Source organism: Meriones unguiculatus, chromosome 3 (genome assembly GCF_030254825.1).
Source record: "Meriones unguiculatus strain TT.TT164.6M chromosome 3, Bangor_MerUng_6.1, whole genome shotgun sequence".
Taxonomy (NCBI): domain Eukaryota; kingdom Metazoa; phylum Chordata; class Mammalia; order Rodentia; family Muridae; genus Meriones; species Meriones unguiculatus.
The window spans coordinates 126,765,123-126,781,015 of record NC_083351.1 but is presented as its reverse complement, the minus strand read 5'-3'; the positions used below and the strand labels follow the sequence as shown (position 1 = coordinate 126,781,015).

The window sequence follows — 15,893 nt, the reverse complement described above, 5'->3', positions numbered from 1 at the left end:
TTGGTTTTGTCTTTGTCAGGACTGCAGAATGGCTGGATTAGATTTTAGTGAATGGAAATATAGCTCAGTGATAGGGTGTCTGCCTAGCATGCTCAAGGATTTGAGGATTTGAGTCATTTTCAACACACTCCTTCTCTAAAAAAAAAAAAAAAAAAAAAGGAAAGTATAAAAAAGGTTTTCAGGCAATGCTGTGTCTAATGAGGGCTAGCTAGGAAATGGGTAGCAGCTGGTGAGGCTTGTGAAGCCAAAAGAATGGGGTTTTGATGTTGTTGTTGTTTTAAGATGAACGGAAGAACATCCAAATTAGATGAAAATGATCTAAGACCTACCTTTGAGATCAGCTGAGCCAAAAAAATATCATATCTATTTTACTTTAAATCCCAAGAGAAGCATCTTTTTTTGACAGTAGTAAAAGAAAAGAATCCTGATCCATTTTGCTCACCTTTAAGATGCCGCTGAAAACTAGGGCAGATCAGAAGATGGAACTCATTATCGTTTGTTATGTATGAAATAAGTTCCTGTAAGATTCTTGTTGGGGTATATACCCACAAGGGCTTAAAATCCACACCAAAAAACACACAGCCCATGTCTTCAAACATAGAACCTACATCTTCAAACAAGATAGAACGTCCCACCAGCCCAAGAAAATGCCATGGTGACCCTCATAGTCAATCCCCTACCAACTGAGAAGCAACCACTAACCAGGTTTTCATTGTGACAGCTTAATTCTATCTGGTACTATGAAGGACACCATGCCGTATGCATTTCTTTGTGTAGGACTTCTTTTTAATCACTATGTACTTGGGATTACTTGTTGCATGTGTCAGTAGTGTTTGCATTGACAGATTACTCAAACTCCCTTTGTGTGGATATAACATTATATGTTTAGCAACTCCTCTGGTGATGGATGTTCGAGCTCTTTCACATTTGAAGCTCTTCTGGCTAATGCTGCTGTGAAATTCTGAAACATACCCTTTGGCATGCATTTAAAAGTGGCATTGCTGCCAGTTGTGGTGGCGCACGCCTTTATTGCCAGCACTGGGGAGGCTGAGGCAGACAGATCTCTGAGTTCAAGGCCAGCCAGGTCTATAGAGTGAATTCCATGACAGCCAGGACTAAATAGAGAAACTCATGCTCATGAAGGCAGATGACTGTTTAATTTTATGAGAAACTACCAGGCAGGTCATCAAAGTGACCAACCGGCCATGTCTGAGAGTTTCAGTTGCTGAACATCACCAACAACAGTTCATGTTTACTGGTTCTGATGTGGTCTGCCCTGGTAGGCACTGCTGAGGTATTACTCTCCTCGGTTTATGATTTGTTAGAATGATAGTAATGAAAGTCGATTTTCTCTCCTTCAACAAAGGGAAAAATGTTTATGTACGTGAAAGGAATGATTCAGCTGGGTAGATTTGTGATGAGAAATCGGGATGTTATGCTGACGAAAACTTTCCTGGATGATATAAAAGCTCTGCCAGTTTCCTATGAAAAGGGAGAATATTTTGGATTTCTGGAAACCTATGGGACTCACTACAGCAGCTCTGGGTCTCTGGGAGGACTCTATGAACTGATATACGTCTTGGATAAAGCCTCCATGAAAGAGAATGGTATGCTTGAAAATGAATTCTAGCTATAAGTGTGGTTCTGATGGAATATTGTTGGTTTCATTATCCCCTTTCAGTAAACTCTGAAAATGAAATAACCTAATAATCTGTTTCTTTGAGAGAATCTAACAGTCTATCAAATCCTTAATTGATTTACATTTGAATAAATTCACTTGCTCCCAAACTACTCAATAGTATGACTGAGAAATTCACCAAATTATATTAGCATGGAATGACTATTATTTGGAATATAGTTTCTATGGAAATATTATTTGAGATGTAGAAGAAGGTATGAGAAATAATTTACATAACCTAACTCTTTTTTTATGATCATGGGTATCTTGTTTTTATTTTTTTAACTTTTATTAATTACACTTTATTTACTTTGTATCCCCCCATAAACCCCTTCCTCTTTCTCTCCTAGTCCCACCTTCCCTCCCCCTTCTTCACGCATGCCCTTCCCCAAGTCCCCCTTCTCTTTAATTCTTTAAATCCTACTTTTTCCCTTCTCACTGGAAATGATACCAGATAATTCTTCAGCTGTCCCTCAAATGTACAAGAATTACATAGCAGTTGAATTAAACTCTGTTTTAAACTTAGTTTTCCTTTCTTTTAAAAATAAAATATGTGGCTTTTATAACAAACAATAGCATATGTATTGAGTATATGTATGGGGGAGCATCAGAAAGAGAAATATGAACAAAAGCTGAAGGACTCACTAAAGTCTGGCATTAAAACAAAGGAACTATTGAGTTATATAAGATAGCATATATATTATATATGCAATAGTATCTATAAATATATTATAATAAATTACAGACTTTTCAGGGCATCACTGCTTGGGTAGGCACATGCCATCAAGATTGGTTTTTGCGAGTATTCATAGTATCAGACAAAATGAAGTTGCTATATATTCAAATCATCTATCCAAAACAACTGAGTCTTATTCTGTGGTTCTATAGACGCAAATGAAACTCAGTGATACTTTATAAGGTTAATGTGAGAATTAAATTAACTAACTCATACAAGATATTTGGAGTGATGTCAGGCATATAATAACCATCCAATGCATGTTAGATGCTGCTGTCTCCCTTGAGTATCACAAAGGATTTTACTAAAACCACCTTGGCTGATCTACACCATTTTTAAGCAGGTGGTAAATGTAATATGTATTTTGCCACTAAGCTGACAAGTCAAGTGAAAGGATGCCACTAGCTTTCAATAAAAAGACAAGGCAGAAAAGACAAGATATTACCTTTAGTCAATAATGATATCTGGGAACAATAAAATTAGACTTTATTTGTGATATCAGTAAACAATATCAAATAATCTTTATCTAAATTTATAATGCAGGTGTCGAACTGAATGACGTCAAACGGTGTCTTGGCTTTAAAGCGGAAGCATCTTTCCACCTCCCTCAAAGTTTCATCCTTGATGATGCGTCACTCACGGCGGCTGCTCATAAGAATGACTGCATAAAGACAACTGGTGGTAAAACTGGTAAGTATGGGCTGATTGGTTAGACTGAGGAAGGCAGCGCCAACAGCCCATAGCTAAGGGTATTGCCTCTTGCGATCAGCACTCTTTACCACCTTCATTTAGAAATGTCAAAGATCATTTCTTAGGAACTATTTTGTTTTTCTTCAGTCACTATGAGCACAGGCAGCCCACAGACACACCAGTCAGTGTCACTGATGTGCAAGGAGGCTCACGGCTCAAGGGGCTGCTACTCATATTACATGTATTTGTGTATGTTTTGTGGTGGTGGTAGAAAACCAGTCACGGGTGGGAAAGTTTCTTGAGAACCAGCTTCTTTCTGTCCTTAATTTTCCAAGGTTTGAAACGGGCTAATTATATAGGATCTTGTGTCCAGTACAAAGAACAAGACCTAAATCATCTTCCCCACTCTACCCTCAAGTTGGTTTCATTAGGTAACCTTCCCTTAGCACCCAACCGCTGCAATGCCTTTTTGGACCTCTAGATGTCCTTGGTACAGGCATCATGTTCTGTTAATATTCAGCAAATTCACAAGTACAAATGTCTGCTGGAGACTTCACTTCTTTCTCAAATTAGAAATACATGAAATTGTTTGTATTCTTTTATTAAACTTTTATTGAAAATTTTCAAAATGCCTCTGATTCATCTCTAAAGAGCCAGCTGACAGTGAAGGTACTGTAGAGGGGACAATGGACATTGTTTGAAGCATATGGACCTGCGGATGAGGTTTTGACTAACAAAGGAACAGAGCCCTTGAGTCACCACTACTCCAGGAGTTGATTACATGACCGTAGGCTACTCACTCCTCTCTGTCACTTCAGATTTCTCATTTGTGCAAATGACGAAGGATAAAAAAAAACACCTCTTCATTCCTTTTCAGTTCTAAAACTTCATGACTCTAAAAGTTTAGAACTGTTTAAAGTTCAATTTAAAGAGAAACAGAGAAAGGGAATAAGATTTGGGGATGGGAACAAGTTTCCTTTTCATATCATTCTTTTTAGGTACTAATATTTCTATAATAGCAAGATAATTTAAAGCTCATTATATACAATGTAATCATGAAGGTAAGTAAGTTTTCAAAATGCATATAATACATTCAAAGTCATGTTAATTTTCTTATATATACTTTTTATTTATATGAGATATCAATCTATCTTGCACCAATAATTTTCAAAATAAATATAATAAAAATTTATAATTGACTGTTGAGAAAAATTTGCCCTCATATATTATGGTGGGGAGACTTATGTGAGCAACATTTACAATTAAAGCTCAACAAATACACTAAGCTATCCTAAAAAGATATTAATACACATTTATCAAATGCCACTCAAATAACTGACCAGAGTTGCAAATGCTTCTTTCTTCAAGTCTTCTTTGCTTTTCCAGTAAACATCACCCGCGATAACATCATAGATGATGTTATTTCATTCATAAGAGGAGGGAGCAGTAAATATGCAGTTCTCTTGAAAGAAAAGCTTGCGAGAGAAGCCAAGACCGTTGATGTGACTGACTTCGCCAACTGGGCCTTGTCCTTGAATGATGCTCCAGCTCTCATTAGTCAAAAAGTAAGGAACGTTTCTTTTAAGACAGAAGATGCTGTTGCTTTCTAATTACACATCCCAGTGGGTTCAGATAACAGTTGCCTTTATAAGACAGAGGTGTATGCAAATGCCCTCATGTGGCTTCCTTGGAAAGAAGAATGGTAGGAAAGGAAGGCATAGTGTAGTGTCAGACAACATGGATAAATTCCTGCTGCTGTCTGTCACTCGCAAGGTGAGAGCCATTTTTGAATTCTACAACATTAAATTCTGCAGATCTCCATGCGCTCTTGAGGGTTTATTAAGAGTGTTCATAAAGAGTCAATAGCACAGTTTGGCACAGAGGAAGCACAGAGAATGGATGGTTCTCTTTGGTCGACCTCTGGCTCCCCTTGTCTTCTGAGTATCATGCATCACTTCCCACCCAGGAGACCCTCATCTCAGAGTCATTATGAAAAGAATATTCATAACGCCTTGACAAACAAAACAAAAATGAGTAACTCTTGTGGTTAGAAAATCAATCTCCTCCCTCTCTCTTTCTGATTTTCCAGTTAAGCTCTAATTTCTGAACTTCAATGATCCTCCTGTCTTGGTCTTTTGAGTAGCTGAAATTATAGATATGCCCCTTTTCTGATTTTTTTTAATTCTGTTTAACAAGGCTTGGTCTAACTCTCTAGCTTGGTCTTGTTTTGAACTCTCAACAAACCTTAGCCTCCCACGTGCTAGGGATACAGATGTGAATGCCCAGACCTGCCTCCCTTTTTCTACAACTGTAATAGTGTTCAATCAGAAACCCTGAGAGTCTGCAATCTTCTGCTTACTCTTGAAGTGGGAACACTATGTTTCCATTGTAAAGAAGTAAATACCATTGCTGTTTGTATGCATCTTTCCAGTTACAAAAAAAAAAAAAGTATGTTATTCGCTACTTCCCCCCCCCCCCGTGTTATTAGAAAACAGTTTTCACTTGCTTGTATAGTTTTCAGCATTCCATGATGCCTTATGGGTTCTCCTCTCCAGTGAAATCTATCTTTGCTCACAATGTCGGTTTTATTGCTGAAATTTCTGATAATACTAGTTTTTGAAGAATTTTCCTTCCTCACTCTATTTTGTTGTCTTTAAAGAGTTCATTAGAGCTGCCCAAACTATCTCACTTATATGAAAGAACTCAGAAACTGAAATGCAACCAATTCTGCATTTTGGTTACAGAAATAAAGCCTTTAGCAGACGTACACACATAACTTCACGTAAGGTGCGTAGCCCACACTGTGACTCCAGCTGCTTGGGAGGCTAAGGCAGGAAGACCCCAAGGTCAAGGCCTGCCTGGGCAACTTGGAGAAACTCTGTTTCAAAATTGAAAATAGAGGTATGGGAAGGAGGAAGAGGAAGGAAGGAAGGAAGGAAGGAAGGAAGGAAGGAAGGAAGGAAGGAAGGAAGGAAGGAAGGAGGGATGGAAATAATAGATAGGTGATAGATAGACACATACATACATATGCATACATACAGACAGACAGATTGACTGATGATGTAGGTCAGTGATAGAGCACTTGCTCAGCTTGTATTAATCTTTGGGTTCAACTACAATAGCAACAAAAAAGTGAAGGTATTTCCTCCGAATTAGACACAATGAAAGTGAAAAAGAAATTGACTTAAATAAGAAAATAAAATCAAAGCCCATTTGTTAAATATAAATTTTATTTAAATCCATCATGATGGACTCCGTAAATAAAATTTTGTGCCAAGAGATTTTAAACAAGAAAAGAATTGAAGACCCAGGCAGATGACATCTAAGATGGCTTGTTCTCTCATCTCTGTGAACCAAGTTCACTCTGTCCTTTACAGAGGGTTCCAAGGCTGTTCTTTGGAAGGTTGTAAACAGCGAAAGAGCTGGCATTTCACGTCTGTGGGATTAAAGGCTCTGCTGCAGTGTTCCCACTGTATTTACTAGAATATTCAAGACAGCTCAGTCAGCACAGTGCTTCTGGCTAGGTCCAGCATGTCCTGTATTCTGTTTACTATGCAGATCTTTAGATCAGTGAAGATTCCATTCCTCTAGTGTCTAAGTTTCGTCCTCTATAAATGGAAAGCCTAGTTAATTCCCATCAAGGGCATCTGTAGTCTCCCAAGCACCTCTTTGTAAATACATCTTCTTAGAGAGAAAAAATTTAAAAAGAATAAACTGTTACATTTTTATTGAATTTTTCTGTTTTTTTTTTAATCCCTGAAGAGAAGTTATACAGTTATAATTGACCTTCAAGCCCAGTATGGTAAAACCTATCTATAACCCCATTTATTCAGGAGGATGAAATAGAAGAATGACAAGCTTAAGGATAGTCTAGGCAACTTAATGAGATGTTGTCTCAAAGATAAAAATGGATCTTCAAATACATCTTAATGGTAGAGCACTTGCTCAGTATATACAAGGACCTGTGCTCAACACACACACACACACAAAGCGAGAAAGTAAAAAACATGAAGTTTGACTTGAAATAGATTTTAAAGAGTGTTGGTCTCATAAAACTTGTGGAAATGGACCTTGTGTGATTGGTTACTAATTTCAGCAACAAATTACAGTCTTTTGTAGGCATAAGGCTATTGTGTAAGTCAAATGCTAATTTCTGTATCAATATCTGCAATTTTTGTTCTAAGACTCTCCTGTCTCAATGTTGTATAAACACTGCTCTCTAATTGTCCCCTGATATTCCAATAGAGCAGCTTATATTGTCCCCAGATATTCCAATAAAGCAGCCAATCACTGAGCAGGGGAGAGAATAGGACTTTCTCCCATCCAGGGGAGAAGGAATTATAAGAGGGAGCAGGGGTTTCAGCAATGGGAGAGGTTCAAGAAAATAGGAGAGGAGCTAGAGCAGGAAAGCTACAAAGTGCAGTATCTCTGGGATGGACACTGGGAGGAAGTCAAATTAGCTTAGAGGGTTAAGAATAGACATTTGCTCAACCATGTTTGTAGCAGCTTTATTTGGAATTGCCAGAAGCTGGAAACAACCTAGATGTCCCTCAGTTGAGGAATGGATACAGAAATTGTGGTACATTTACACAATGGAATACTACTCAGCAATTAAAACAAGGAAATCATGAAATTTGCAGGCAAATGATGGGAACTGGAAAAGATTATCCTGAGTGAGGTATCCCAGAAGCAGAAAGACACACAGGGGATATACTCACTCATAAGTGGATGTTAGACATAGAATATAGGATAAACATACTAAAATCTGTACACCTAAAGAAGCTAAGCAAGATGGAGGACCCTGGGTAAGATGATCAATCCTCATTCAGAAATGCAAAGAGGATGAACATCAAAAGAGGGAGAAAACAGGGAACAGGACATAGAGGGCCTCTGAAAACCTCTACCCTGGAGGGTATCAAAGCAGATGCTGAGACTTATCGCCAAACTTTGGGCAGAGTGCAGGGAAACTTATGAAACAAGTGGAAAATATAAGACCTGCAGAGGACAGGAACTCCACAAGGAGAGAAACAAAACCAAAAATCTGGGCACAGGGGTCTCTTCTGAAACTGATACTCCAACCAAGGACCATTCATGGAGATAACCTAGAACCCCTGCACAGATGTAGCCCATGGCAGTTCAGTGTCCAAGTAGGTTCCATAGTAATGGGGACAGGGACTGTCTTTGACATGAACTGATTGGCCTGCTCTTTGATTACCTCCCCCTCAGGGGGGTGCAGCCTTACCAGGCTATAGAGGAAGACAATGCAGCCACTCCTGATGAAACCTGATAGACTAAGATCAGAAGGAATGGGAGGAGGACCTCCCTTATCAGTGGATTGAGGGAAGGGCATGGGTGGAGATGAGGGAAGGAGGGTGTGATTGGAAGGGGAGAAGGGAGGGAGCTACAGGTGGGATACAAAGTGTATAAACTGTAATTAATAAAAGGAAAAAAGAATAGACTAATAACTGCTTAGTTCTTGTGCTATGAAGATTGTTAAAATAATGTAATAGAGTTTCAATTATTTCTGTGAAAGCCAGATTAAAAGAGAAACTGAGAAGCAAACACAGTTTTATGAAAATCACATTAACAGTCTGTATTCACTAGTTCTCCTTTCTGTAAGGATGAGGATTCTGTTGTCTGTATACAACATGTCATACACTAGAGATGCTCTTAATTCTAAAATAATTATGTTTCTACATGATCATACAGACTCACTAGATTCTCTACCACTCTAAACCATGAAGTTATTTGTATTTAATCTTCTGCAGCAAATCAGTGATCTGCATATTTAAGTTGTCAGGTTAGTTTTGGAAAAACAACCAGGAAGTCACATTATACTAAGTAAAACAATTGATGATAGTGATATATGGTGTTTACTATACTGCAGTGACCATGATGGTACCACACTAGTTAGAGCCTGTGGCTCTCAATATCCCAATATCTTGCTCATGGCCTCTCCCCATACAAAGAATAGAGACTGGCCTATTGTCTCAGTATTTACTTTTGTCAACTTTCAGGAAAAGATGTTAATCCCACTTCAGCCTGTTTGTATCCTGACACATATTTTCTACATTTTGTCTCCACAGAATAGCTGAACTTTGATTTTTTTTTTCCTTCTTATCTCCACTGTTACAATCAAATCCTTAAAATGTCAGCAGAGAGAAACTACCTCTATTGCAGATCACTAGAGAGATAGAAAGCTTACAACTTCTGCCAAAGCAATAGCAGCTAAAGAAGTAGAGCTGTAATTTAATTCACTGGCTTCCTGTAAGGTTTTGTTTTGACATTATAAGAAACAAGATTATGTAAGCCTGCTTCATTTTCTAAAAAGATGTTATATAATACAATGTTCCCTTTATGGGAACTCATGGGAAATATTAGTCTTTAATCTCATTTTGTTTTTCCTGGAAATCAGGTGTATTTTCTCATATGCCTGGGATTGATAGATTCCATTGTGTGTTATTCAATGAACTAGAAGATGTAGCCAAATTTATGGCACACCTGGTGCAAAGGGATGTGTCCTGGCTTGAGTTTTGTTCATTAGTATCACTTTTGCCCCTCAGCTTTTCTGTTCTCAGCGTTTCTTTCTCCCTTTTTTATTTCCCTTTACCATTCTTATGTTTGAGTAAATGAATGATCTACATTTAGACTTTCTTGAATGCCATGAGGTAATAATGAGTGGTGAACAAACCTGTCACTTCATTCAGTTATAGAATTCTTAGATATCCACTGGGTGTTACTGACAGCCAGTGTTTTTAAGGGCCAAACGTTAGTGCTCTGTAGGCTACAGCCATAATGGCAGAGTGAAAGTTGTCTCTAACTCTCTTGCATAGGGGTAAAAAAGTAATTTTCATTCTATTATGAAACCATGTTTGGTACATATTGCTAATTATTTGGGATGACTGGAAGAGATATAAATGCGATTAATATTAAACTTATGTTTTTTAATTTATTTTTTTATTTTATGTTCATTGGTGTTTTACCCACATGTATATCTGTGTGAGGGTGTCAGAAGCCCTGGACCTGGAGTTATAGACATTCAGAGCTGCCATGTGGGTCCTGGGAAATGAATCTAGGTCCTCTGGAAGAACAGCCAGTGCTCTTAATTGCTGAGCTAAATCTCCAGTCTAAACTTGATGCTTTAGCAAATTTATGATAAAATATATCCACTTTAATATATCCACAATGACAAGAGAGCTAGCAAGTTTAGGAGAAAAACTCAAAACCTTTTCTTAATAGAAGATAAAGTTGGTCTTTATGACCAACTCTGATGAGCTGTGCAGAGAGGCTTGAGGGGTTACACTGAGACTCTGCTGCCTGCCTGTGGTAGTTTTGACTCCAAGATTTAGGCTTCTTTGAAACTATTACTGCCACGTGTCCTTCATCTTTATCTCTTTGAACACTGTTTAGATACTTTTATCCAAACTGTTTCCTCCATGGCCCTCTATGCCTGTATCTTAGATTATCTGGCCTTGGCTTTCTTTTGAAGGCAAAACAAGATAAATATCTTCCTCAAAATCCAAAATAACTCTACCACATGCTTACCCTGTTTGTGCCAATGTGGCAGAATTGGGAAGAGGTTTATTTCTTCTAAATAAATAGATCAGAGCTGAAATATGAGTTAGAGCACTACTTAGCCAAAACTATATAACTAAGGCGTACTCTGCCTTAGTAGTTCCCGACACATTCTGGATGTGAGCCCATTCCTCCTTAAAAGTATTGAAAATTCTTCTCCCACTTCAGCCTTCTCACTTACTTGATGATAATTTGACAACATATGCCCTCTTTCATTCTTTTTCTTTTTAAATGTAACCTCCATGAGAGCATGTATCATGACTACTTTTGATCACTAGTGTAACTTCAAAGGCTAACACCGTATCTGGCTGTAAGCATTCAAAAAGCTTCCTGCACAAATGAATTAAGAAGTCAATGACTGAGTGATGGATGTTTTACAAGTTCTCTGTAGACAAAGACCTAAAATTGAATATTTTCTCTCTTATAGCTGTCCCCTATATATAATCTGGTTCCTCTGAAAATAAAAGATGCATATGTAAAGAAACAAAATTTGGAAAGAGCTGTGGGAGACTATCTGGATGAATTCAGTGTTGATAAATGCCAACCATGTCAAAATGGAGGAACAGTGATTCTTCTAGATGGACAGTGCCTTTGTTCCTGCCCAGCCACATTTGCGGGAATCGCCTGTGAAATCTGGAAACAAAAACAGCCTTAAGGTGAGATTTTGATATTCAGACAAGAATATTCATCCCATGGTTAGTTAATATGAAATGAGCTCTTAAGTTACTTTCTAATAAACTCCCATGCTGTGATCACATATAGTCTAAATATATTACTAGTCGTGAAGGTTGACAAATCAGTCCTCATGTGCCATTGTAACATCATCCACCTCTGTTATTTAAACATATTTAAAAAACAGAAAAAACAAATTCTAGAATTCTAGTTACTGTATTCCTTCCTCCCTCTCCCTTACTTTCTCTTGTGCTTTTATTGCTTCCTTCCTTTCTATCTGTCCTTTTTTATTTTAACTCCTGGTCATTCTAATCTATAGGCAGGGTATAAGCATTCAGTTCTGAACCCAAGCCAATTAACATCTCTTGCGAAAGCTTTCTAATTTCCTAGGAACTGATTCTCGGCTAATGCATTTTCCCCACGCTTTCCCTTTGTCCTTTCCAGCATCCAGTACCTCGACTCTGCATGAGCATCTCCAAGTTTGAAAATGCATCTCATACTTGTGTCTTAAACAGCACTGTAGCTGCAGTATGTGGCTACTGTAGTTCATTATTATCACACGGAGAATAAGGGGGAAGAGCATCTGCATGAAAGTATGGGCCCAAAGTTGAAGTCCTATTCAACATAAAGATTTGGCATCCTTTTGTTTTCCATAGAAAACAAAGAAAACCCAGGTTCACATGAAAGGAACAACAAAAAGACAAAAGCCCCAGGACTTTCCAACTTAGCATCCTAATCTGGAGGGAACCCTCACTGCCAATCGGAAAGCAGCCTGCTTCATGGATATCCTCCCAGCCTCTGAAGTCTCCTCTTCTTTTAGGCTACAGTGCCTTTCCCCCTCTTTAATGCCTATAACACTTCCATTTTTTATTCCCTAATGAAGAGTCAGCAGTGAGACATGCCAGGACTGCTTTTTTCCCACAGGCAATGCCAATCTCTTGCTAATAAAACAAAATTAAATTAAAAACAGAATGTTGTTCTAAAAGGCTTTAAGTAATTGCCAAGCTGCTTCGTATGATTAATATATTCCACCAGCCCCATTACCAAGTCGGTACCATGTAATTTAGCTCTTATTTACGTAGTTGTTTCATTTGCTTGTTCATTTATATGAGCATGTGCTCATTTGGCAGATGCCGAACACCTACCACATGCACAGTGTTCTGCTCTTATTAGGCTTTGATGTCCAACTTAACTCTACATGTCTGGGAGGAAGGGCTACGGTACGTATACCAAAGTTGTTAGATTAAATCTTGTGAAATGGCCTCTGTTTTGCACAAACTCCAGCAGTTTCATACAGTTTACTTTTGAGTTGTTAAGACTTCTGAGCTGTGTAAGGTAAGTCTGCCCACCAGAGCAGCTGATCAGAACTGGCTGTACTCTTCCTTCTAGATGGTTATAGGGTCCAAGGGGGGGGTGAGAGAGAGAGACAGACAGACAGACAAAGAGGGGGGAGGAGAGGAAGGGATGAAAGGAAGGAGGGAGGAAGGAGGGAGGGAAGGAACAAAAAGAAGAAGGAAGGGAAGGAGAGAGAGAGAAATTGAGCATGCATGTGTACCCACACACATGCGGCTAATCCAGGGTTGATTTGCTGTTGTGTTGGTTTGTTGGTTTCTATTCTTACACCGGGCTAGCTGGTCCTTGAGTTTCGGGGGATTCTTCTGTCTCTGACTCCCTCTCTCCATAAGAGCTCTGGGGCCATATTACTCACACCAAGTGTTTAGCTTTTACATGGGCTCCAGAGGTTCAAATTCAGGTCCTTTGGCCTTACATAGAGAGCACTTTTTTAAACTGAGCATCTCTCCACCCTGAGAACTTTGGGGTTTGAGAAATTTTTGTAAATAATTTCAAAAATGAAATTTTAAATTAGTTTTCAAGACTTTTAACAGTAAACAACAATGTTTCTGGCTATGAGATGCACTGTAATACAGAATACTAAGTTTGATGTGGGGACAGCAGTTGAAGTACCAGGCTCCTTGAGACTTTTGTCCAGTGAACCCAAAAGAAGTTCTGTATTTTGTACCAAACTGGGGTAATCAGAAAGAACTGGAATTTGTTGAATACACATTAAACCTGAACTGTTCTTACTCCACTATTGAGAGGTTTTGGTATGGGAGCCTCTGGATAGAGGGAAGCAACTGGAGTAGCTGCTCAGAATTCTTTTGATGGTTCGGAATTGCAAAAGTCAAACAAAGACAGTGAGTGTGATCTGGCTGCCACTTCTCTCATTCCACTGACCGCCAGAGTGGATTCAGCTATCTGGCTGGCTAGGTGGGTGACCCTTCCCTCCCTCAATGCTCCATGTGTGTCCCTCTGACGCTTAGTCAAACAAAGAAGGAGAACAACCTTCTCCAACAGAAGAAGCCTGGTCTTCAGTGAAGGGGGTAAGAGTAGCTGCTCTCCTGCTGGAGCCTTGTAACAAGCTCTCAAATGTCAAACAGGAAAGAAAGAAATTTGATCAGACTTCCTAAGGTCAGCTTACTCATTTATCATAGGCCAGAAAGAAATGGTAACCATGGGGATGGTTTAGGTCCATTACACTCATATTCATACTCATGCTTTTTCTTCTCTCCTCTTCTCCTCTTTTCTCTCCTCTCCCTCCATTCCCCTTTTTCCTTTCCTCTCACCTCTCTTTCTCTGTCTGTGTATGTCTCTCTGTTCCTGTCTCTGTCTCTCTGTCTTTCTCTCTTTGTCTCTCTGCCTCTCTCTGTCTTTTTCTCTTTGTCTCTCTGTCTCCCTCTCTGTCTCTCTCTCCCTTATTACCTTATTTTTATCTATATACTCAGCAAGTGCCCTACTGCTGAATTACACGCTCATGCCCAGGTTCATTTTTGATGATTCAATCCTCTAACTTCAAATTCAAAGGTGGACTGTCTGGTAAAGTACTTTTCCAGCAGGGTGCACTCTTGAGACATCAGAAACAACCCAACAGTGATCCGTGCAAAGCAAAAAATCTGTTAAGTCTAATGGAGGGAAGCAAAAAATCTGTTAAGTCTAATGGAGGGAAGACAGCTAGACAGTGGGAGTGAGAGTGATATTGAACATCTTTTGTGTGTACTACTAGACAAAAATGCATTCAACTTCTGTGCCTATTTGAATCAGACAGTTTGTTGTATTGTTTACTTAAATAAGTTCTTTTATATTATGAGTACTAATTCCTTGTCAGGTATTTGGTTTACAAATGTTATCTCCCATTCTGGAGTTCTCTTGTTACTCTCTTGACAGTGTCCTTTGATGGACAAAAGCCCCTCAATCATTTAATTTTATATTTTTTTTCTTTTGTCGACTGAGATAGTGATGTTATATCCAAGAAAGCATGAAACCCAAAAGTCAGTGTGATCACACTTTCCCCAAGGGTTTTTTCCTAAGTGTTTTATAGCATCATTAGTTTTGTTATTTAGGTATTAGATATAACTAGGTTTTATAAGATATAATATCAGGCTCTAGTCCTCTCTTTTGCAGGTGGTTATCAAATCTTTCTAGTATCTTTCTTCGATTTAATGAATTTTTTTTTCCCAAAATATATGACAGCTTCCTAAAGTTAAAAATCCAAGGATGGGCTAAAAGAAAAGACAGTAAGAATGACATTGAAATGGTTGAAAATCAGGTTCTAATAAACTTGTTTTTAAAGACACATTATAGGTTCTCCTAGTAATATTAAGTAAAACCACTGACTTCCAAAACAACCTGTAAGAGTGCATTAGTGTTGGGTTAGAGACATGGCTCGGCAACTCATAACAGTGTCTTCTCTTTCAGAGGAACTGGGTTGGATTCCTCACACCCACATGGCAGCTCACAAGTATTTGTAACTCCAGGAATAGGGTTCCCATGCCTTTTTCTGGCCTCTGTGGGCACTGATCACACATGGGACATGGACATGCAAGCCGACAGAACATCCACACACATGAAATGATTTTAAAAAAAATTAAAGAGAATGCATTGGTGGTATAGAGATAGGCATAGTGCCTTCGCACCTCAGAATTAAGTATAGAAACATTCCCCCTCTGACCACCGGGAAGAGTGCCAGCAGTTTCCAGCCACGTATGGATACATTAACAGCAGGTTGAATGACTCTGTGCACAGAGAGGCTTCCCGCCCGCTGGGTCCTACATTGAGAAATGTAGTGACTCCAATGGAGAAAAAGGCCGTGAATCTAGGGTATAGGGAGTATGCATGGGTTAGAAGGGAGACGAAGTCTTAAGGAAAAAGGTAAAATCCAGAGATTGCTTTAAAATGCACTATTTGAAACAAACTTGTAATCACATTCTAAAAGTACACAAGATATAAACTCTGGTAACATTTAAGACAAATTTATTCCTGTTTTCAAATTTTAAGATATGATTAAAAAAATAAATATATTCCCCTTCTCTTCTTTCTCTTGTTCTGTAAAACCACAAGGCACAGCTGCTTCTGTTCCAATTCTGGTGGATGATCCTTCCTGTTGGTAAAGAAACTTGGGAAGAAAAGATCCTAGGAAAGAGGAATAAGTGGAGAGCGGGGAGAGGAAGAAGGGTGGGGGGAGGAGAGGGAGAGAAAGATGAACAA

The 15,893-nt window shown here is 38.7% G+C and overlaps 1 protein-coding gene across 3 annotated transcripts in view; it reads left to right on the top strand.

The window, feature by feature from the left end:
• Positions 1-11,335, top strand: part of C9 (complement C9) — a 43,387-nt gene extending 32,052 nt beyond the window's left edge. For all 3 annotated transcript variants that reach the window (XM_060380516.1, XM_021654489.2, XM_060380515.1), the window contains 4 exons: positions 1,367-1,607; positions 2,958-3,104; positions 4,491-4,669; positions 11,107-11,335. In XM_060380516.1, the coding sequence (XP_060236499.1) occupies positions 1,367-1,607; positions 2,958-3,104; positions 4,491-4,669; positions 11,107-11,334 (795 nt within the window). In that variant the 3' untranslated portion in view covers position 11,335. The remainder of the gene's footprint in view (positions 1-1,366; positions 1,608-2,957; positions 3,105-4,490; positions 4,670-11,106) is intronic.
• Positions 11,336-15,893: the final 4,558 nt, after the last annotated feature.